General features: G+C 44.3%; 1 protein-coding gene across 2 annotated transcripts in view; it reads right to left on the reverse strand.

Annotated features, from left to right (window-relative positions):
* Positions 1 to 23,390, reverse strand: part of kif26ab (kinesin family member 26Ab) — a 107,085-nt gene that overhangs the window by 61,556 nt on the left and 22,139 nt on the right. The window contains exon 3 of one of the 2 annotated variants that reach the window (XM_065288669.1): positions 271 to 720. In XM_065288669.1, coding sequence (XP_065144741.1) covers positions 271 to 720 — 450 coding nt within the window. Of the gene's footprint in view, positions 1 to 240; positions 721 to 23,390 lie in introns of both variants that reach the window. The other variant, XM_065288668.1, reaches the window with a different exon arrangement.

Here is a 23,390-nt window from a genome sequence, read left to right on the forward strand (position 1 = left end):
TTTTGATAAATGATTATGAAGACAAACTGTTTTTCTTTGGAATAGCATGCACCCATGCATCACAGTATTCTAGTTTACTACAGTCAACTGTGATTTTCAGACCTAGATAGGCTAACATAAACATGTTGTGCATATGATCTTATAGATTGGTTACAATGGTAACCACTTACTAAATGTATAATTTAAAATCTACAAAAAGAAAATATAAACTAAGAATGCTTATAACAAAAGGTTGCATACTGGGCTTGGTTGAGGCAGGAAGTTATTTACACGTGAGATGCTCCACATCCCTTCCAGGTACTGCTGGGCTTGAATGGTAACTGAGCTGATGGCTCCCGTCAAAGGTCTTCCACTCACGGTCACCTGTACACCAGGCTTCAGTGCAGTAGTGCTGGAAGACGGGTTCTGAGTCCAGCCCATTTCACGCTGTCTCTCACCCACAGGCAGGATGCTGTGCGCTGGGTGAGGTATCCTGGATTTTGCAGCTCTAGAGGAAAGAGTTACCACACTGTGAGTGGTCAACCTGGTGGGATGTCCAGGGAAGGTGCTGGGAGGCAATGATGGCATGTCAGAATCCAGGTATAGTTCCTGGAGTGCTTGCTGTCTTAGCTGCTGTGCTGGTGTGGCACACACATGGCACCTTGTTTCTTCATGCCCACGTTTCGCTGGCCAATCAGGGACTTGCAGCTGGTCAATGATGAAGGAAGCAAATCCAGGGTCCTATAGAGAGCAAGAGAAAGACATTAGAATAAATGGTGCTTGTTTTACATATTTTTCTGTATTAAGACTTCCATTACATACATTTATGCATTCTGTAAATGCTTTAATCCAAAGTGACTTTAAGGTTAATTTAATCAGTATGTCCTCAGCGTTTGTGCTGCTAATCCAAAGCTTTATCATTTTTATGGACTTTATGGGGTTGTCAAGTGACTTAGTATATGTAATATCTCACAACAATTGCAAAAGACAGATGAGTTAGTGGGGACTTTTGAAAAGCAGATCACTTGTCCTTATTTGTACTCCATTGATGTTGTTTTTGTCTAAGTAAAACAACTAATATAAGATAAAAAATCAGTTTATCAATAACAACAACTACCTTCAGAAATTTCAACAATAAAATATTCCCAGGATTCCCAAAACCCCATCTTAATTATAATCTCAAACTAGGCAGAGCTGAAAGTGAGAGTTTTGTGGAAAGACATGAGGGAGTGGTGGATGGTGGTAGGGTGTAAAGAAAACAACAGCTGAGCCGGGGCATGAAGCGCATTGCGGTGTGTATTTACATTTGATAAGACTCCCAGCAGGCAGAGATATGACAAGAAGCCCAGCATGAAAATAATCATCTCCCATTCAATGCCAGGGGAATGAAGCCAGCCTACCTGTTGGCCAAGGGCTTATGTTTTGCTTTCTCATATTCAAATCACAGCGATGTGCTCATATCATGTACTACTGTTACAGCACAAGATAATTCACTACTATTAAATGGTCATGTAGTAGTAAGTAGTAGTCAGAATTAGATTTAGCATCTCCTTTAATGAACTCAAATGTCTAAACTTTTTCATAAAACGCACATATTGTACTTTTAGGGGATAGTATCAGTAGGCAAACTGGGATTCGGGTTGTCTGCATGCGTCTGGTTTGCCATCAACTAAAATTTTGCTTTTAAAATCATTTAAATATTTCTGTAATACAGCTATTTTTAGTAAATCGTAATATTTAATAAGACGTACATGGACTAGATAGCCTATTATATCATGTGCCCCGCCCACTCCTCGCCGTTCTTCTCACAGCATTCACACTTTCTCGAAACGGTAGTGAGGTAGACTGGAGCTGTTTTCTTGTATATGAATCAAAATCCATTCTTATTGAAGCTTGGATACACTGTCATAAAAAATGGCCACTGTACTTTTACAGGTAGGCAACAGATGTACTTTGACGAATTTATATGCACTCTTTGGTACCAATATGTGACAGCTACAGAGTGTACCTTACAAAACACGCCCGTTGTCTTCCAGAGATAAAGATGGATTTATGACATTTGGATGAATTATTGCTTTAACTTAATTAATTGTATAATTTCTAATTGCATAATTTCTCTTTCAGACTCCCTTTCGCTCTGTCTTCTATTTTACATTGACTCACTGGTCTATTTAGAGACATATCTTATACTGTAGTTCAGTATTAAGGAGGTCAGACTCTTACTGAAGCCCAGGACAAAATAAATGTTTATGATGCCTGAGTTTATCAAGGTCACTGTAGTAACCTAGATAAGTGAGACCCCAAAGGCACCACCCAATAAATCACAGCCAATCATGTGCATGATACTCATCCACTATTAGACAAATGAGAGAATTTGTCTAGGGGCGCACTCATGTTAACCGAATCGAACAGTGCCCAAGCGCAATAGTCCCCGCTGGCATGCACTCACACTGTACTTTTATTGATCCGTGCCCAAGCACACTTTTGTCATTAAGATGTAATTGTTTTGAAGAAAACAGGAAGCCCCCGCTCTCAGAGCATCAGAGGGTTTTTACAAAAGGCAGATTAGGTTAACTCTTTCCCCGCCAACGCTTTTTAAAAAGTTGCCAGCCAGCGCCTGCATTTTTCATGATTTTCCCTAAAGTTTAATGCCTTCCAGAAAATTATTCCTTAAATATATAAACATACAATATATCAAATGAAAGAACAGACCATCTGCTTTCAAAGCAAAAGGTACTTTCATCCTACCTTCATTAGTTCTCTTTTTATCACCTCTCAAATATGGGTAGGTTTCTTCAAAAACACCAAATATTTAGCAAGAAGCTGAGATAATTCCATTTTTGTGAAGGACATTTGATAGAGATCAGATTTAGAGCCATGATCAAAACATACACGGACATACAGCTGTTTGCCCCAGGGCGATACTTCCGGGATTTATAAGTTGCAGAAGAGTGGTGGATAATAGGGGTTCCCTTTCAGTCGGTCACTACGACGTCACGTCGTGACCGACGAATTGGGAACTCGCTTAGAGAGACCAATCTGCTTCGAATACTACTAAAACGCCAATGAACTTGGCATTGAGATATTTGCATAATGCTGGCGCCGCCCCGCCAGGTGCGTATATAAGCAGCAGGTGCAAATAGGGAAATTAGCTTTTATTCGCTTCGAAAGCCTGCAGTATCTGCTACTGAGAAGCTACTCTACTCTGTTGGGATCTGATTGCTGAAGTTGGTTGTACTAGCAGTACCACAGCGGACGCTTCGCTTATTCCACGGCTCTACATCTGTTTATTGTTTTGAGTTTAGTGTGTGCGTTGCCTTCCTGTGCGCTCATCAACTAAGCATCTGAGTGAATTTCCCTAAAAGAGTGATACGAGAGAGCTTTGTGCCTTGTTAAAGGCAGCCACTCTCTCGTATATCCGGACATCAGCGTCCTTTTCAGGATGGCTTTTCGTCCGTGCGATCTTGGGTGCGGCAAATACATGGGTCCGAAGGACGGTCACGAGCGTTGTCTTTCGTGTTTGGGCATCGAGCACGCAGAGGCAGCGTTCGCTGGGGGTAAGTGTTCTCACTGCGAGAGCATGTCCCTTGTGGATTTGCGGAGACGGTTGTCTTTCCTCCGGGAAAAGCGCAACCCTCGTCATGCGAGTGCTGAACGCCGCCACGGTGCGGCTGTGAAGCTCTCAAAGGACGACCTCCGCATCACTGTGCTGAGCCGGTCGGGGGATTCGTCCTCATGCTCTCAGCCTCCTCATCCACAGCCGGTTGATGTGCCTATGGAGACTTCAGCGTCGTGTTCTACGATGTCTCTAGAATCCATTGTGCCTCCCTCCGGGTCCACCGACGCCGCAGCATCCGAGGGTGGGCCTCCTCCCCCTGACGTGGACCCCGACGCCCTTCCTCCCTCTGGTCGGGTTGGGACGCCGGAGTTCGATCCAGAGATGGTGGCCGTGCTCGCTCGAGCGGCGGAGACCGTAGGGTTAGAGTGGGTTCCCCCCCCTCAGCCCGAGCCGTCCCGCCTGGATGATTGGTTCTTTGGAGCTGCCCGGGTGTCACAACCCTCTCCACCGGTGCCTTTCTTCCCCGAGGTGCACGAGGAGCTGACTAGAACCTGGAAGTCGCCGTTTTCCATGAGATTACGGCCGTTTCAGCCCTCCCCCCTCACCTCCCTCACCAGCGGAGCCGCTAAGGGTTACACGGGGATCCCTCCCGTGGAGCGTGCTGTCGCGATGCAACTGTGTCCGGCTCACGCTCCCTCTTGGAAGGACCGCCCAACCCTCCCCTCTCGTGCCTGCAGACAGTCCTCCGGTTTAACGGGCGCTGCCCACCAGGCATGTGGAGAGGCGGCTTCAGCCCTGCACGCAATGGCGTTGCTGCAGGTTCGTCAAGCGAAGGGCTTGAGGGATCTGCACGAGGGAGGACACGACTCGCCTGTCCTTTCGGAGCTCCGGGCTGCCACTGATCTGGCTCTTCGCGCTACGAAGGTGACAGCGCAGGCGATTGGTCGTGCCATGTCCACGATGGTGGTCCAGGAACGCCACTTATGGCTATGTCTGGCGGACATGTCGGATGCGGAGAAGAACAAGTTCTTAGACGCTCCCGTGTCCCAGGCTGGTCTCTTCGGTGAGTCGGTGGAGTCTTTTGCCCAGCAGTTCTCCGCCGCCCAGAAGCAGACGGAGGCGATCGCTCAGATCATGCCCCGGCGCAAGCGACCTGCATCTCGCCCTCCAGCGCCGGCGGCCCCGTCTGCTCCTCGCCGAGGGCGCCCTGCGGCGGCTGCCTCCACCCCCCCCACTAGAACATCTTCCAGGCCACGGAGGGGGAACAGCCGTCGGCAGCCCGCCCCGCCCGCCCCACCCGCTTCCCGTGGTAAACGGAAATCGAAGCGGCCCTGAGACGGGCGACCTGGATTCGGATGGGATCACTCTACGGGAGACGGTGATGGCATCGCTCCCTCCACCGGTAGAGGGCCGGGTGGAGAATCTTTGGTTTCGTTTTGTTCTGTTCCGCCGGCTTCTCAGCCGGCACCCACAAAACCACAAAAAGAGTGCATTCCTATTCCTTCTCCAGGTCTCCAGAGGATCGAGAGAGATGTGAGCGGGCATTTACGTGCTCTTCCTCCCTCTCCTCTGTCGCCAGCGGGTGTCCTGAGGAGTTCCAGCTCTCCGCTGAGGAGACGGGACCACCAGCACCCTCCTCGGAGTCTGTGCTCTCCGCTGAGGAGACCAGACGACCGTCACCCTCAGCGGGCTCAGGTCAGTGTCACACACACATACTGTAGATGCTTATGCTGTCACAGCAGACGCACCGGCAGTCCCACCTGTCTCGCTTCGCTGCCCCACCGCGGGTACTTCGGTAGTGTCGTTAATTCTCCTCGTACAGTGCCTGGGTGCTTGGCTTCAGTTCCCAGCCCGTTTCGTTGGGTTTTACGCACAATCCGCCTCGGTTACAAGATCCGGCACACCCCAAAATTCTCGGGCTTTCATTTCACTGTGGTGAAAGCGCCCGATGCACATGTACTGCGTGCAAAGGTCGATGTCCTGTTGGCGAAGGATGTATCGAGCCGGTCCCTCTTACCGAGATGATGATGATGATAGGGTTTTTCCAGCCTTTATCTCATAGTACCCAAAATACGCGGCGGGTTACGATCGATTTGATTTACGCACCGGCTCTACAAAGGTGTTCTTTTGGACGATAACGCCGAGGCTCGTATTTCAATATTCAGATCGTTTGCAGCCTTAGACCTGTAAGACGTGTACTTTATGTGTCCATCTCCCCTCGCTTTAGACCGTTTTTCGCTCTGCGTCGTGGGGTGGGCATATTAATACTAAGTACATCATTCGAGCTGTCTCTCTCTCTCCGTGTCTCCATGTGCTAGTCACGGCTTTAAAATATCAGAGAGAGGGTTGTTCGCATTCTGCTTTTATGTACGTCGACTTATAATAGCCCGTTCTTGGCAGACGTGCGCGAACACAGAGTTAATGCTTCGGCATCTCGCTCGTTTATGTCTTCAGGTCGACTGGGAAAGAGTCCTTTGCCCCGTGCAGAGGATCCTTTTTCTCAGTATGGAAACTAGACTCGATCGACTAAATGGCGTGTTTTACAAGAGCGCGCAACCAGTCAGTTCTGACTTGCCTCGGTTTAATTCGAGGGAAGTACGCGGTCCCTCTGAAACAATTTCAGAAGCTCCTGGACATATGACAGCATGCTGCGGCTGTGACACCGCCCGAGCTGCTTCATATGAGACCGCTTCAGCGTTGGCTTACGATCGAGTCTCGAGGAGAGCGTGGCGCACCGGCATACACCGTGTAAACATTACACCTGCGTGTCATTCCAACTTCCCCGTGGTAGACCCGGCATTTCCGATAGACAATGCCCCCTGAAAGGTCTCCTGGCATTCTGTAGCATGTATGCCCTTAGCACGGGATGATCGCCACGTATGACGGGCTTGCAGTCTCAGGGGTGTGCATAGCACCCCAACTGCCGCGAGCGGTGCGCTGTATATCTGGGACTTGTACGCTCCGCTATGGAGATGCGAGGGAAGGATGTACTAGCCGACACCAATAACATTGCGACTGTTGCGTTATTTACCGTTAAGGCGGTTTTGCGCTCTCGTCACCTGTCGCATCTCGCTCGTCATCTCCTCCTTTGGAGTCAGAAGCATCTGAGGTCCCTTCGTGCCATTCACATTCCGGGCTCGCTCAATACAGCAGCGGACGCGCTTCTCGAGCTGCGCGCCCCGGCGAATGGCGACTCCACCCCCAGACGGTCCAGCTAATTTGGAAGAAGTTTGGTTGTGCGTAGATAGATCTGTTTGCGTCGCCGGACGATACCCACTGTCGCCTATTTTATTCACTAACCGAGGGCAGCCTCGGCGTGGATGCGTTGGCACACAGCTGGCCTCGGGGGATGCGCAAATACGCATTCCTTCCAGTGAGCTTAATCGCACAGACACTGTGCAAAGTCAGGCAGGACGAGGAGAGCCTTTTATTAATCGTCCGTACTGGACGACTGGGAATTGGTTTTTCATAGTTAATGCTCCTCGCGACAGCCCTCCCTGGCGGATTCCCCTGAGGAAGGACTTTCTTTCTTAGGAAGGGGCACATTGGCACTCGCGCCCCGACCCGTGGGATCTCCATGTATGGTCGTTGAGCGCGCGCAAGGTTTAGGTGATTTATCGCAAACGGTATCTAACACCATCGACGCGGTTCGAGCACCGTCCACAAGACGGGCTTACGCGCTTAATGAAACCTTTTTCGTCACCTGGTGCTCTTTGCAATGCGAGGACCCCAGAGAATGCCCCATTAACATTGTGCTTTATATCTTCAACATAGGTTAGATGGTAGGCTGTCCCTTCGCCATTAAAGTTGATATCGCCGCTATTTCTGCTCGTCACTCACTCACTTATCAACGGCAGATCAGTTGGCCAGCATGATTTGGTTATTACACTATAAGAGGCGCTCGCAGGCTAAACCCCTCGCGCCCTCCTTCTATTCCTCCTTGGGACCTGTCCATGGTGCTGAAAGCCCTTCAGGCCCCCCCGTTCGAGCCTTTGCAGTCTGCGAGTCTGAAGCTTTTATCAATGAAAGCTCTGACCCTGCTAGCTTTGGCCTCAGTGAAGAGAGTAGGGGATTTACATGCATTCTCTGTTGACGACTCGTGCCTTCAGTTTGGTCCTGCTGCCTCAAGCGTAACATTGAGGCCCAGACCAGGCTACGTGCCCAAAGTTCCCACCACTCCTTTCAGAGATAAGGTGGTGAGCTTGCAAGCGCTGCCCCCGGAGGACGCAGACCCAACCATGGCTTTGTTGTGCCCCGTACGCGCACTGCGACTCTACGTGGTTCGCACGCAAAGCCTCAGGACCTCAGACCAGCTCTTTGTTTGTTATGGTGGCCAGCAGAAAGGGAAAGCTGTCACTAAGCAGAGGATGTCTCATTGGATAGTTGATACTATCGCCCTGGCTTATAATCTTCAGGGTATTCCTTGCCCCTTTAATTTGAGAGCGCACTCCACACGGAGTGTTGCCTCATCTTGGGCTTTAGCTCGTGGTTCCTCGCTAACAGACATCTGTAGAGCTGCTGGTTGGGCGACACCTAATACGTTCACTAGATTTTTCAGTGTTCGTATCGAGCCTGTATCCTCTCGTGTTCTTTCCTCACCAGGGGGAGCACGGAGAGCAGTCTCGCAGGTCGGCTTGCAGCCTCCAACTGATGCTTCATAACTGTGTCAGTATGGAAGGCCTTCAGAACAAAAATGCGTAATGGTTTGAATTGTTCTTCCTCCGCTGCCCTGGCAGCCTTTGTTGCGGAGCATTGGCTGTCAGCCTTTCACTAGCTGTATCCTCGCGAACCTACGTGTCTGGCTCGGGCTCCACATTGTGTCCCACCGGGTTCCATTGTGAGTATTTTTCCGTGGGGTTAATCCTACTAGCCCACGTTTCCCTTAGCAGAGCACTGCTTTGCTTACACAGCCACGGCTGTCTTATTTCCTCAACTACGGTTGACTTTCGCCCACCATTAGCCCTTAAGACGGGTGGTGGCTTCCGCAGCGTTCCTATCCCGCTCAGGTAGGGCGCTTCCCAGTCGCTGGCACTTCTGTGGGGTTAAAGGAACATCTAGTGCCCGGCCTTCTGCCTTAAAACCTACCTCCTCCTCCTTAAGTGGAACCGGAGGGCTTTTACGCAGTCACTGGAAGAGGTCAGCCCCTAGTGGCGTTTTGATAGGGATTCCCAATTCGTCGGTCACGACGTGACGTCGTAGTGACCGACTGAAAGGGAACGTCTCGGTTACGGATGTAACCCTCGTTCCCTGAAGGAGGGAACGGAGACGTCACGTCCCGTCGCCACAGGTGCTGCCACCTGCTGTTACGGCCGGTCACACTTTCCGGCTTTCTCAGCGAATAAGAAGCTAATTTCCCTATTTGCACCTGCTGCTTATATACGCACCTGGCGGGGCGGCGCCAGCATTATGCAAATATCTCAATGCCAAGTTCATTGGCGTTTTAGTAGTATTCGAAGCAGATTGGTCTCTCTAAGCGAGTTCCCAATTCGTCGGTCACGACGTGACGTCTCCGTTCCCTCCTTCAGGGAACGAGGGTTACATCCGTAACCGAGACGTTTTACGGATTGCCGGAAATACACGTCATTGGCAGGGAAGCGTTTCTTTTAATTGAAGAGTTAACTCGTCAATTTGTTAATGGCAGGGAAAGAGTTAATGACTGTAGCCTTTTGAACGACGCTCTGGCGTGATTTGCGATTGTGATCCCAGGAAACAAACATACAGTTTTGCGATCCAAGAAAACAAACATACACATATAATGTAGTATATAAACAATACAATGTAGTAAATTATAAACTATACAAACAATCAAAATGGCCAAAGCATCAAGCAGTTTTGTATAGGCAGATGACAAAGTGAGTTTATTACAAGTGACCCTGGCAAAAAACTTTGTTGGAGAAGCATTAATAAACTCAGTATCTTAAGCAGTACAGACACAGTCCTGTAGGACGCCATTATTTCCCGTCCTGTCTATCAAGTGAATTGCCACATGCACATGAAATCAACGTTCTCAAAGATTTACATGTGGGTAGTTTACACGGAGAAGACAAGGCTTAGTTTTTTGCTTGAAACACATCCCATAATGCAGCTGTTGCGTAAACTAACAGCCAAACCACATAAAAACTTTCATGTTACTGCTGAAAACGCTGTTGTGTAAACTTTTTGGATTAAAGTGTCTGCCAAAAAATATTTAAATGTAAATGTAAAAAGTATTAAAATGTGCGTTCCCAAATGACAAGACACCAGTAGTATACTCAAGCATTTTAGGTATCTATTCAAAAAAGTTAACTTTGACAAAAAATATAGTTTTTCATGGATGGCACCATCTAATATAGCCAGAAAGAAAATTATGAAAAATGGAAAGTGTGTGTGAAATAAAAAGAGAATACGAGGTATTATGTGGGTTAGACCCCTGGCCTCGGGGCTTAGTTGGCCATTGTGTGACTTTATTGGCAGCCAGTTGTGGTTTTTATGAAGCTCTGGGGATGAATGTAGGAGACTATCTGCCGATTAGTGATGCACTAAAGAACAGAGACTGAACAGAAGGATAAACGACTACATGTGTGCCCTCAGCCCGCTAGTCAGACTGTCTTTAAAACGAATGATGATCAGATACAAGTGTGAAAAGAGAAGATGGGAAATACTGGGGATGGGGAAGCTTCTGAGATACTGGAAAAACACAGAGGAGAAAGGAAACAGTGATGCAGGAAAGATAGAAATAATGAAAAAAGAGAAAATAACAAGAGACGATAGAAGAGTTTGTAAAGTCTATTAAAAAAGAAATTATCAGATGTTTGATAACCATGCCCGGAAAAGACCTAGAAAAAGAGAGTTTCTGTGTTGACCTCAGTCAGTCTAGATGCCAATATTAAGGAGGGTTTGGAAACCAGCTGCTAAGCTGAAATTGAAAATATAGCTGAAGACAGTAAAAAAATTTAATCAGACTGTACATGATCTCTTCTGCATCAAGCACATGAGTCATATAGCACTATACAATATCTAGGCAAGTTGCATGTAGAATTATAAAATTGGTATCTTGCATTAAACCGCAATAATTATGTGAGTGATTTCTTTTCAGTTTGTAAAGCTCAAATAATGTTTTAGATGAAAAAAATTATGTTTCATCAATATTTTTCAGACAGTTTTAGCCACTGGCGAAGCTGATTTGCCAGTTTTGTAATAGGTATGTGAGGGAGGAGCATCTATGAGGTGTAAACAGGGTTGTGAGAAAGTCGTAAGAACAGCTGTTGCTACACACCCTGTAGTGAAAAGGTAAGAGCTGGGTCCTTTCACAGCAGGCAATACAGATTACATTTACTATACACTAAAGAGCAAAAGACCACATCTAACACCAATCTCCATGGGCCTTTACACAGTCACACACGCCATGGTCAAAGTATTGCAGACAGGTAGAAGTGTACAATATATAGATTGACAGGCTTTTAGATCTTCAGGGCTTATATGGGTGTAATTACGGAGCAGAGGACACTAATAGGTGTGTACATACCTGTATTCATGCGTGTTGGTGTCTCATAAGTACATGTGGGCTTTGGCTGCCGCACATTCAATACAAATTCTCACTAGTACTAAGAGCTTTTTTAGTTTAAATTTATCTGCACGCTATATATTTTTATATTTGTTTAAGACTTTCAAATGTATTTAAATGAAATGAAAATGTTCCACTTAAACATGTATGTGGGTTAATATATTTATAAATTCATCATTTAAAATATCATTACATTCAATATTTAAGCGAGTTTTATAAATCAGAGCTAAGTCACATGAATATTTATGCAGTACATAGACAGAACAGCAAGACCTCTTCATCTTTGGACCAGTTTAACATAATATATAAAAGCATAGGATTTTTGTGCACATTTAAGAGTTAATTCAACATGTTTTGTTTTATTAATTTAGTATTTGTGTTTTTCTGGATTATGACAATGAACTACCCTTCTTATCGTCTGAATCAACAAAATGGATCTTTTGTTGAAAAAACTAATAGCGTCTTGTTTTTTTTTTAAAGTCCCAGGTAGAGAGAATTTGTGTGTGGCCATCTATCCATCACAGATCGTTTTCGTCAATCAGTTATTTAAATGGCTTTTCCTGTTCACTGGGGTTTGCGGGGAAAAAAAACAGTTCTCTTTCCAACTGTTTGGACATCCCCCATTTTTTCAAACAATATTGTCTCTCTTCTGTCTGTTACACTCCCATTCTCTCTCTCCCATGGATCACTCCAGCTGTCATTGGATTGTCAAACTCTGGATAGACAGCCAGCCAGTGTGTGAGACAGCAGTGGCTCCTCTGTGGTTTTAACATTGGATGAAGGGGCAAAATAGAAACAGAACGCAAAATGTGTGCAAGTGAATGAGAAGCCAATATTACGTTTGACTGCTTTTATGTCACACACTTCTAAATAATAGTGATTGGAACTGAGCCGTCAAGCACCAAAAAATAAATAATAATATAAAAAAGTACCTTAAAAAAATACAAAAGATAAAAAGATATTGCTTTATGCCTGTATAAATTACAACACAGAGTCAAGAGCTTGTGACACCATAGGAAGAAAGCGAAGGCACTGCACACATACTTCATTCATCTATGACAGGTACATAAAGAGGATGATAAAAATTTAAGAGCATTAATGTGTGAATAACTTCAGTCTTGCTCACACACCAGTCACTTGGCTTAAATTGTGTATTTCCAAGGTATATTTTGGTACTTGTAAAGTAAGACATTATCTATTTGTGTTTGACAGAAAAATCTCCTTGTTTGTTTTATAGCAGGGGTGGGGAACGTCAGTCCTGGAGAGCCGCAGAGTTTAGCTCCAGCCCTAATCAAACACACCTGAACAGGCTTATCAAGGTCTAAAGAGTTATTAGAAAGCTACAAGCAGGTGAGGTTTAATCAGGATTGGAGCTTAAATCTGCAGGACTGCGGCTCTCCAGGACCGATGATCGCCACCTTATAGAAAAAACAAGAAACACACCTGCTGCACCATTCCCAGATTCCTGCAATGTTCACCAATTAAATACGTTTGTATTAGTGTGTTGTCACTAATAAATGATAGATTTTCCAGGAAAAATATTTTTGTAGCTGTGCAAGTTAAGAAGGTTAATAAACAGTTAAGTTAATAAAACTTGCAAATGTGAAAATGTAAATACAAGACATGCCATGATCACCTAGTTTGGGTTATTTTGTGATAATGCAGATGATATGAACTGTTTATTGGTTTATTGCTTTATAAAGAATTTATGTGTTTCATTATAACTAAAGAGGCTCATAGTGTAACACAAAGTGGTTGCCATCTATTCAGCAAAAGTGTAATGTGGCCCAAAGCTTAGGGAGGAGACATAAAGCACTCAGTTAAACTAACAACACTTTCTAACGTTGCGCTGGAGACTCACTAGTGTATATATTTTTATACACGCTCGCCGGCTTCCTTCTCTTCATCTAATTAAAACAGTCGTTTTGCAGAGGCTGTCTGGAAACTCTCCAGACTATCTTTAATAATTTATTTTTTAGTCAGAGTTTATGAAAATAAACTCTTCATTCTTATTTGGTAGTTTACTGTAAACCCAAATGCTGTATTTACTTAGGCAATCAAGTAAACGGCACATAAAATGTAGCATTTTGCACTTATACTTGGACATATACAAATCTTAGTAATTACATTAAATTAAAATCCATAAACCTCAAGTGTAATGAACTTAATTAGCAGTACAAAATGATGTGATGAATACCCATAAACCCATGCACCTGAACATTTTAATTGTATTTATGCTTAGCATAGGCGTAATGTGCAGGTGTGATGGGTGGGATGCCCCCCCCCCCATTTATGTTAAAGTCCCTAACACTTTTGAGAAAGTAATTGGAAAATGCCCTACCTTGCAGAAGGTATTAAGTAAAAAAAAGCTTTTACAAATCTGCATTCTTTATAATCTAATGAAACAAAAATCTTTTGAGCAGAATGCTCTTTACATCAAGGTAAGAGGCGTGAAGTTCATATATGTGCTGCGTATGATCTGCATACCACTGGAGAAAATGAAGACAGGGAAGCTGTTAAAGAACATCTTTTTTTAAGGTTACATTAAAAAAGATTGTATTTTTACTGCTATTTTGTGCTTGTTATGGAGGGCTCGGACAAGCGGATCACATTCACAACAACTTGACTTGGGCTATAAATCATCATTATTGTTGGACATTTTTTGTTATGCTCTTTTGCCATAGATGGTCATTATTGTAGTGAACTGTTCTGCTTATATGTTAAGACTGCACGATTGTTCTGTTTATGTGTTAAAGGATTAGTCCATTTTATTAAAAAAATCCAGATTTATTTATTCACCACCATGTCGTCCAAAATGTTGATGTATTTCTTTGTTCAGTCGAGAAGAAATTATGTTTTTTGAAGAAAACATTCCAGGACATTTCTCAATTTAACAGACTTTAATGGACCCCAACACTTAACCGTTTTAATGCAGTTTAATATTGCAGTTTCAATCTAAACAAACCCAAACTAGGCATTAGGGTCTTATCTAGCGAAATGATTGTCATTTATGGGAAGAAAAATAAAAAATATGCACTTTTAAACCACAACTTCTCATCTTCCTCCATTCGTGTGATGCGCCAACGCGACCTCACATAATAAGTCGTCACGTCAAGAGGTCACGGATGACGTATGTGAAACTACGCCCCAGTGTTTACAAGTGAGGAGAAAGAGGACCGTTCCGACATTGTTGTATGTCGAATGATACTAATTAATAATGTCTTTGTATCAGTTTATTGGTTAAAATAGTCCGCGAATGTGTGTTTCATATTTGTAACACATGACCTTTCGACGTCATTACGCAATTACGTGAGGTCACACTGGAGCATCACACGAACGGAGGAAGATGAGAAATTGTGGTTTAAAAGTGCATATTTTTTAAAAATCTTGCGAAAAATAACAATCGATTCATTAGATAAGACCCTTATGCCTCATTTGGGAAACGGTTAAGTGTTGGTATCCATTAAAGTTCATTAAAATGAGAAAAATCCTGGAATGTTTTCCTCAAAAAAACATAATTACTTCTCGACTGAACAAAGAAAGACATTAACATTTTGGATGACTTGGTGGTGAGTAAATTATCTTTAAAAAATGTAAGAAAATGGACTAATCCTTTAAAGAGGAATTTGCTGGGTTCTTTCTGCATGGGGCGGGGTATTTTTAAAAAAGTGAGCGAGTCTGCCCACTTAGGGTGCGGGAAGCTGCTAAGCAGGCACACCAGCACATGTGAGACAAGAGCATAGACCAATCGGAAAATATGCTGTTGCTACCAGACCTTAATGAAAATCACATTGTATTTGATGTAGTAAACAAAAATTGCAAGTTACTTTGTATTTTTCTTTATGTGGGTTGAGGTCAGATGATGTCAGACTGAAAGGGTTCCCAACAGCTCAGCTTATAAATTATTATTATAGGCCTACCCATGTGAATCAGGGTTAGGTAATGGGACAATTTGGAACACTTTTTATCTTCTTGCTCAATAACTGAGTTTTGTTTATTTTTAACCAAAAAAAGTTTTGAATTGCAGCTATAATGTGTTGAAAATCCTTCCAATCTCACCACATCCTCTAAAATTGAGCACCTCTATCCACAAACACTTTATTCTAAACATCATCTCAGCTTTCATTCTACTTTCATTAACTTTTCCACTAACAGCTTTAAGCCTCTACTCTACTTCCTGTAAGCCCTCAAAGGCAGACAGAGACAGCTGTGCTCAGCAAAGACTCGCTCTCTGGGATCTTACACGCACCGGTCTGTGCGGGTGAGTAGTGAGTTAATTACCTAGTGAAAAATGCAAACAGGAAAGGTAAACACACTAACACATGCATCAGTAATTTGTATGAGCTCCACTCATATGCAGAGAGATGCACAGGGATTGCTGGCTTTAAAGTTCTCATCACTGAGAATCAATCTCAAGACAACCCTTTCTAAAGCTGCACATAAGTATAATTAGGCAGTGTAATTCACAACAGAATGATGTCTTCAGCTGCTCTAAGAGTATAAACTTTTGAGTTGAATGTGATTAGTCGACTCTGACTGCTATATAATTCATGCGACAACATCTGTTAGGGGAAGGATGTAAATCTAGGAGAGATTTTGGGAAAATGGGAGGCGACACGGAGGTTAGTGAAACTAGAGAAAGCACTTTGTATACAGATAATTTAGCACAACTGATGGTGATGATGAAACATGAACTATGGCAACCGGCTGAATCAAATGAAGAGTTTGGTTCAAAAACGTAAAAAATCCATTTTGACTCTATACCAAGAAAGTGACAAGATGTAAACATATATTTTCTGTTACAAACTTTCACAGGGCATTTTTAGATTATAATAAAAATTGAAATCCATAATTAGATTTTCAAAGATTGTGCGTTTCATATATATAAAACGTGACCTTTCGATGTCATTACACAATTACGTGAGTTCACACTGGCGCATCACACGAACGGAGGGAGACGAGAAGTTGTAGTTTAAAAGTGCATATTTTTAAATTTCTTGCCAAAAATGACAATTGTTTAGCTAAATAAGACCTTTATGCCTCGTTTGAGTCCTTTAAAACTGCCATTTTAAACTGCATTAAAACTGTTAAGTGTTGGGGTCCATTAAAGTCTATTAAAATGAGAAAAGTCCGAGGAATGTTTTCCTCAGAAAACATAATTTCTTCTCGACTGAACAAAGAAAGACATCAACATTTTGGATGACATGGTGGTGAGTAATTTATCTGAATTTTTTTAAGAAAATAGACTAATCCTTTAAGAGGAATTTGCTGGGTTCTTTATGCATGGGGTGGGGTGTTCTTTTTTAAAAAAAAACATATTTCTCTGCAACAGAAAATGCGGAGGCGACACGGAGGTTAGTTAAATTAGAGAAAGCACTTTGAATACAGATCATTTAACACAACTGATGGTGATGATGAAACATGAACTATGGCAACCAGCTGAATCAAATGAAGAGTTTGGTTCCAAAATGCAATAAATCCATTTTGACTCATTTCGGTAAAAATGTGTTTTCTATATCAAGAAAGTGACAAGATGAAAACCACTATTTTCTGTTACAAACTTTCACATAGCATATTACGGTTATTATTACATTAAACTTTTAATTCCATAATTTGATTTTCAAAGATTTATTATGAAAACTGATTATTTTGTTGCAAAATCCAATAAATCCATGACGTTTTTTTTTTCAAAATGCTGTAAATCTATTGAATCAATATATGAATGTGTATTCATCTTTGCCAAATTATATTCATTTAGTTGACTAGTGATATACACTGATTAAAAAAATTAACATTAATGGCATTAATCAAAACACTTTGTCATATTAAGAACACTGTCATTGCAGTTGTCATCCTTGGGACATCGTCGCTGAACTTTTTTGACAGCGATCAGCTGTAAAATGTTTTGGCCATGCTAGATTTTCGTTGGCTTCGAGTAAAATAATGAAAAGTTTTTCATAAGATCCCCTTGGGGCAATGAATGAGCATGACAGAAGCTTGATGCTGTCGTGTGAGAACAAGCAACAGCCGACATTTTTCCATCTCTCGCGTAGCCTCTTATGGAACGGCTGAAATTCCACAAGGGGGCGCATTTGTTCCTCAGACGTTGCACAATAAACATGACATCCGAATATATTCATTATAAATCGTGAATGAAAAGTGAGATTCGAACGAATGTCTGTTAGTGAACTTATTGTATACACTATTTATATCGTAATTCGGTCAGAAACGTCAAGATTGTGAGATGAAGAAATCGTTTTGGATTAAAAGGCTTGGATATTCCATTTCCTTGGACTTTGGGGGATTTATGAACAATTTGTTTTGGACAATTTCACCGAAGCAGATAAAGGAAAGATTTTGAAGGTAAGTAAATATCCTAAATCGGCGCCGCCCGGTTCAGGTAACTAACAACTAGATTACAGTTTTATGACTGCTAAAAATCATATTATGCTTTCTGTGTGCGCTTAATGGAATCCTGAAAGTCTAAGCTTTACAACGATGTGCCGCATGACCGTATATTTTGAAGAATTAATGCTTAAAAGTTACAATGACATAATGCAGCCTCACGTGCAAGGGAGGGGGTGTGCCGTGTACGGCACAGTGTTCCTTATCAGGTTAAATTATTCGGCTGGCTTACGTTTCTTCCCCACCACAGAAAACCACCAACGGTTTACCAATGCCATCAAAGTATTCTTTTTTTGTTTATTTGTTGATCACGAAGTACAAAGTAGATGAGAAAAAAGTATTGTAAGCTGTGTGCTTACCATCATTTATCAAAATATCTTCTTTTGTGTTCATAAAAAAATCATACAGGTTTAAAACAACAGGAGCATGAGAAAATTATTACAGAATTTTCATTTTTTGGTCAACTAATTATTTACACTCTTGAAAAGTGAGGAATAAAATCATCTTATGAACACTTTGCATAAATAAATAATGCATTTTTATTATAAATACATATTTTCTTTGTATTAATTTGTATAAAACATTTGATTTATTTGTCTTCTTTTGTTAGAGAAGACAATTCTGTTAACTGGTTACAACAAACAACATTTATTTTAGGTCAATTTAGTAATCCATTAGTCTAATTACAGTTTTAATGAGTTTAATTGTGTGCTATATATATTTTGGAAACACATTACAATCTAATGGCCTTTGCAGATTGGCAGGTTTAAATGTGTTGTTCAGTGAGTGAATAGAGTCGTCTAGACACAGTCAATAAAGATAGAAAGATAGACCGCTGATTCCGTCTGGAATAGGGACTTGGAAAATAAACAACACAGTACCACATGAATGAATCCCCTTAACCATCTTACATCCCCATCTGCTTTCATTCTCTTTCTTTTGAAAGATTTCCTTATCAAAAAATGTAACAATAGGTATTTAGTCACGGTGTGACAGTAATAATGGGGAGAGCTGCAAATGGCTTTGAAGGAAACAATGAAAAGCAAAATCTCCTTCACATTCAAAAAGGCACCACGGTGGGATCCTAACTAATAATGGGTAGTATTAAAATGACAAAATTATATAAAGAAAAGGGCAGATGATTGTGAGTTCCCTTTCAATACGGTTCACTTCGCATTGCGTCAGTTAGCTGACGCTATGGGGGAAACTCCTGTTTACTCCGTGACTGAAGCCTATTGGTTAACGTCTGTACAAAGTACAGACCAATGACGTTTGAACCCGCGCGCGGGAGGAACGCGTCCCTATATAAGCGCGGTTCAATCGTCAGGAGCTCATTATTTTCTCCTTCAGCGCGAACCTCTCGCTGCTCCGAAGAAAAAGAAGAAGCCTTACCTCGCCGTTGACAAAAGCCCTGCAGCGGAGTCCAGGCCTAGCGTCTTCCCCTGCCGTTTTCCGGCTGAGAACCGAAGATAGCAGAGTCCAGGTCTAGCGTCTTCCCCTGCCGCTTTCCGGCCGAGAACCGAAGATAGCCTTCGCTTGCCGTGGTACGAGCCCTGTGCAGCGGACACACGCCTGACGAGGTCTCCCCTGCGGCCGCCCGGTAAGATCAATATTTTTAATATAAAGCTATAAGCTAAAAGAGCAGGCGCTGTTGTAATAGCGTCCAGCACAGCGGCTCGGTGAGCCTCTCTGCTATGAATTTCCTCCGAGCGCGTTACCGGTCTGGCACCTCCCACGCCGGGACCGCGCTTATGCTTTGGTTGTCTTATCCATGTTTCGTGCTCCCCCTGCTGTTCCTCTCTCGCCGGGATGAACACACGGCGAGCCATGAGACTAGATGGATGCATAGACAAGCACACACGGACTAACCCCCCCTGTGTTCTGTCACACCGCAACCGTTCATGCTTACAGAGTCCCTTCGCTCCTCTTACATTCAGTGGCGAGATCTCTGGCACATATATTAATCCCCCGAGTGCATCGGGTGATACCGTCACGACGCATGGCTGTTCTGTCTGTGTTGCTGCTCCCCTCTGCCGTTCCTCTCTTGTTGAGATGAACAAGCGGGGAACCGTAGACCTGGATAGATGCATACGACAAGCAAACACGGGCGGTCTGCCCCTGTCTCTGTCATAGCACAGCCACTCGTGCTCCACGCTCGCGGAGTCCCTCGCTCCTTTCCCCACAGTGGTGAGGTCTCTTAACGGCTTAGCTAGCACGCGGTATTACGGCTCGCTGCCTCTAAATGCAGCTGTCCAGTGTTCAACGATTACAGAGCTTCATGCCCCTCCCCTCCTGGAGCGGCGCGATCTCATTCGTCTGCTCGATAGGGCCGATTCGCCGCTATTGGAGCACCAAGAACACTCATTATAAGAGAGCTTCATGCCCCTCCCCTCCTGGAGCGGCACGATCTCATTCGTCTGCTCGATAAGGCGGACACGCCTCTATTGGAGCGCTAAAACACTTATTATAGAGCTTTACTGGCCTGAGCCGATCTCACTTCAGATAGCTCATTCTTTGTCTGCCTGGTAATTTCTCTCTGGTTTAGACGGAATCAGAGGCAGAACGAATTTGTTTATAATATACTGAGGCCCGAATACCTCCCTTTATTCAGTCCCGTCCTATATCAGTGCGCTGAATATTGGTACATTCTTATATATATATACCCGGTTTTTCTGCCCTTTTAATAAACGGCAAAACCGCGGGCCTCACGGCAGACTTCCTCTCTGCGATGGGTTCAGTCTGACATTAAACCACCTAGACATACTACCCTGCTCCGTGAGCCGTTCGGTCACCGTCACTACTGAGGCTTGTGCACCTGAACGGCTGAGCTCTGGTCTCCGCAGCACAGCTGCATCAACAGAGAACGAAACTGTCTGGGAGAAAAGGGGTTATGTCGCGCCTCGGCTGGACTGCCCTGAAATGTTTTCTGTGTGCTGTTTATCCAAACATACTGTGTAATACTGTCGGCTATGCGACCTCACTATAGTGGCGAACGGTATTTAATTCCTCTAAAAAGAGTAATTTCCGTGCTTACTATACTGTGTTTTGACACCCACGGTTGTACGGTGTCTCTAAACACTTTATCGCCTTACTGACAAGCAATCAGTAATACGCACACACGGCCCGCTGTCCATAATTCTATCGACGCTAGCCGAAAAAACCCCGGTTTGGCCATATACTGTGTATTGACACCCCACGACTGTACGGTGTCTCTAACACCTTTCTGCCAAATTCGCTCGCAGCCCACCTCAGTTTCTCCGCTACGATGCTGATGGCGCAAACGAGCACGGTCTTACGGCTGTTATTCTCTCTTCCTAGAGGAAGGACAGCCTCAGACTTTTGCATGGCTCCAAGCGTTTGAATCGCGCCCTCTCCGGACGGCCACTCAAAGCCTTACAGCCAAGCGGTTTATGACGTTTTTCGGCCTTATAGCTGATTTATATTAGCGGATCCGAAGACGCTCACACCTCCGCTCCAATACTCGGAGATATTAAGGGTAATATCAACCTCAAGTGAGCTTGCTACCCGCCACAATAAGTTTCAAAGCTTAAAGCGCGCGCACAGTCAGACGCGCGCGGCATCTCGTTTAAGACGGGCACACGTACCCCTCTAACGAGCCTCAGAAAGCTGAATATCGTGGCATTCTGTTCATAAGTCCACTTCAGTTTGACTAAGCAAAGGTCCCGCCCCGAGCTGACGGCCGGGAAGCTTGCTTAAGTTACACACGGCTGCATGAAGTGCTGTCATTACGAGCTAGCCCAGCATTTGCTGTGGGTTGAACACGCTTTACGACGGCAATCAGCCTTCGGCGCGTGGAACGCCGTTTGTCTCATATAAATCACCTTGTACTGTGAATACGGTACATTAAGAGGATGATTTAGCACTGCAGCACTCTCGACCGTGTTATTGTGATAATGCGGTCGGGCAATCTACGGTGGTTTCATTATTTACCGAACCAGACTGAGATCTCGCCCCCTGAACAAGCTGACGAGTCATCTCCTTTATAAACTCATTGCATCGCTTTATAAGCTATGTTCAATCAGAGTGATACGCATCTCATGCTTAACTACCAATATTAACCCATTACGATGGGCGTGCGGAGATGGCATCCGTGGGACACGACCTACATTACGTGCCTTATGACACATTGACACAAGCTGCTAGGACCCCTTTCACGAGGCGTCCTTATGCAAAGTCTGATCCATTCTGTCTAGTGACATTTGAAAGTCAAAACCCCCCGCGAATCGCCGGTGGAACACTTTTCTCCTCACTACAGAGGCACGGCGGCTCTCTCCCCTACCTATATCTATGTGGCCGTGATAACAGCGAACCACGCTTTTACGACCGACCATTCATTTAATTCACAAGCCTGTCATCTCTCAGATGCGGACGGCGGCGGTAACAGCGAACCATGCTTTTACGGCTGGCCATTCACTTTATTCATAAGCCTGTCATTTCTCAGATGCGGACGGTGCCCGAGGCACAGCGCTCTGGAACTGTCCAAGGTCCTGTATGACACATACGTCTGACGTACATCAGACGATCAGCTGTTCATCTGCGTCACAGATCACTCACTAGAGCACCTGTCAATACAGGCTATTTATGGATCGTTGACGTTATCACCTCCCGTGACAATTATGCTCACTTGTCTTAGAGCATGGGCATGGTCTTAGAGGTTTCTCATTGACAATTGTGACACGGCCGGCTGGTCCCCGCCGTCCACGTTGTCAGTTTACAGCTTCGACATCCCTGCTTCGCGCACTACTGAGGTTTGTTGCATTAAAGGTGCGCCCATTAGCTCACCTGTATGCACGATATGGTTTTTAATTATATGCGTCCACCGTGCGCTTAGAGAAGCTCACATGTACACGCTATAACATTTTGGTATACAATAAGATGCGCTTGGGAAAGCTCACCTGTATACACAGCTGTGTTATGCTTTGTGACACATACATTGTTGTTCATCTGTGTACGTTCACGGTGCGTTGGGTGCCCACCGTTACGTTCATCAATCATATCTGTACACATTCACGGCGCGTTCTGTGCACTGATTTATCTATACGCATTCACGGTGCACTGAAGAGTTCACCCGTGTGCGCACAATTTATTATCAGAACACATGACGGCGCGCTCGAGAATCTTGCCGGCCTGTGCATTATAACACTCTGATTCATCTATATGCATTCACGATGTATTCAAGTGTTCACCTGTGCCCGTGCAATTTATAGTCAATACACATTTACGGCGCGCTTGGAAAGCTCACCGATCTGTGCACTATAATACTACCTATATGCATCCCGATGCGCTCGAGGGTGCACCTGGGTTCACACTATTGTGGTATCTGTATAATCCCACGCTACGAACCGTTCTGCCGCATATTATAGTCAGATCGGCCGTTCGTGAGCTGCGCAGATCACTCACTACGTATGTCTGTTGCTAACAGTGGTTATTTAGATGGATCGTTGAAACCATCGCACTGGCTCACGCCCCTCTATGAGCTATGTCCTATATAGAGCCCACTCTGTTCGAGTTTGGCTTCTTCATGAACTTGGTCTACAGGGGTATCTATATCTATATTTGATATCTGCTACGCGGCCGGCTGGTCTTCGCCGTCTACGTTGTCAGATTGTACAGCTTAGACGTCCCTGCCCTACGAGCGCAGGTTCTCTCGGCTCAATCATGCACGCTCATGCGTTTTATGTGTACACCACGGTGCGCTCAGCGAGCTCACCAACGTGACTCTGAATTTACTTATCTCGCACAGCCGCGGCGCGCTCGGTACCTCGCCGTCTTGTGCTATGTTATGTGCCCCCGGTGCGTTTAAAACCCCACCGTGTGCGCGTCAACAATTTATATGGTGCTTACACATTTGCTTTTAAAGCTGTGAATATGCCGGGTATAGGG

Source organism: Paramisgurnus dabryanus, chromosome 17, assembly GCF_030506205.2.
Source record: "Paramisgurnus dabryanus chromosome 17, PD_genome_1.1, whole genome shotgun sequence".
NCBI lineage: Eukaryota > Metazoa > Chordata > Actinopteri > Cypriniformes > Cobitidae > Paramisgurnus > Paramisgurnus dabryanus.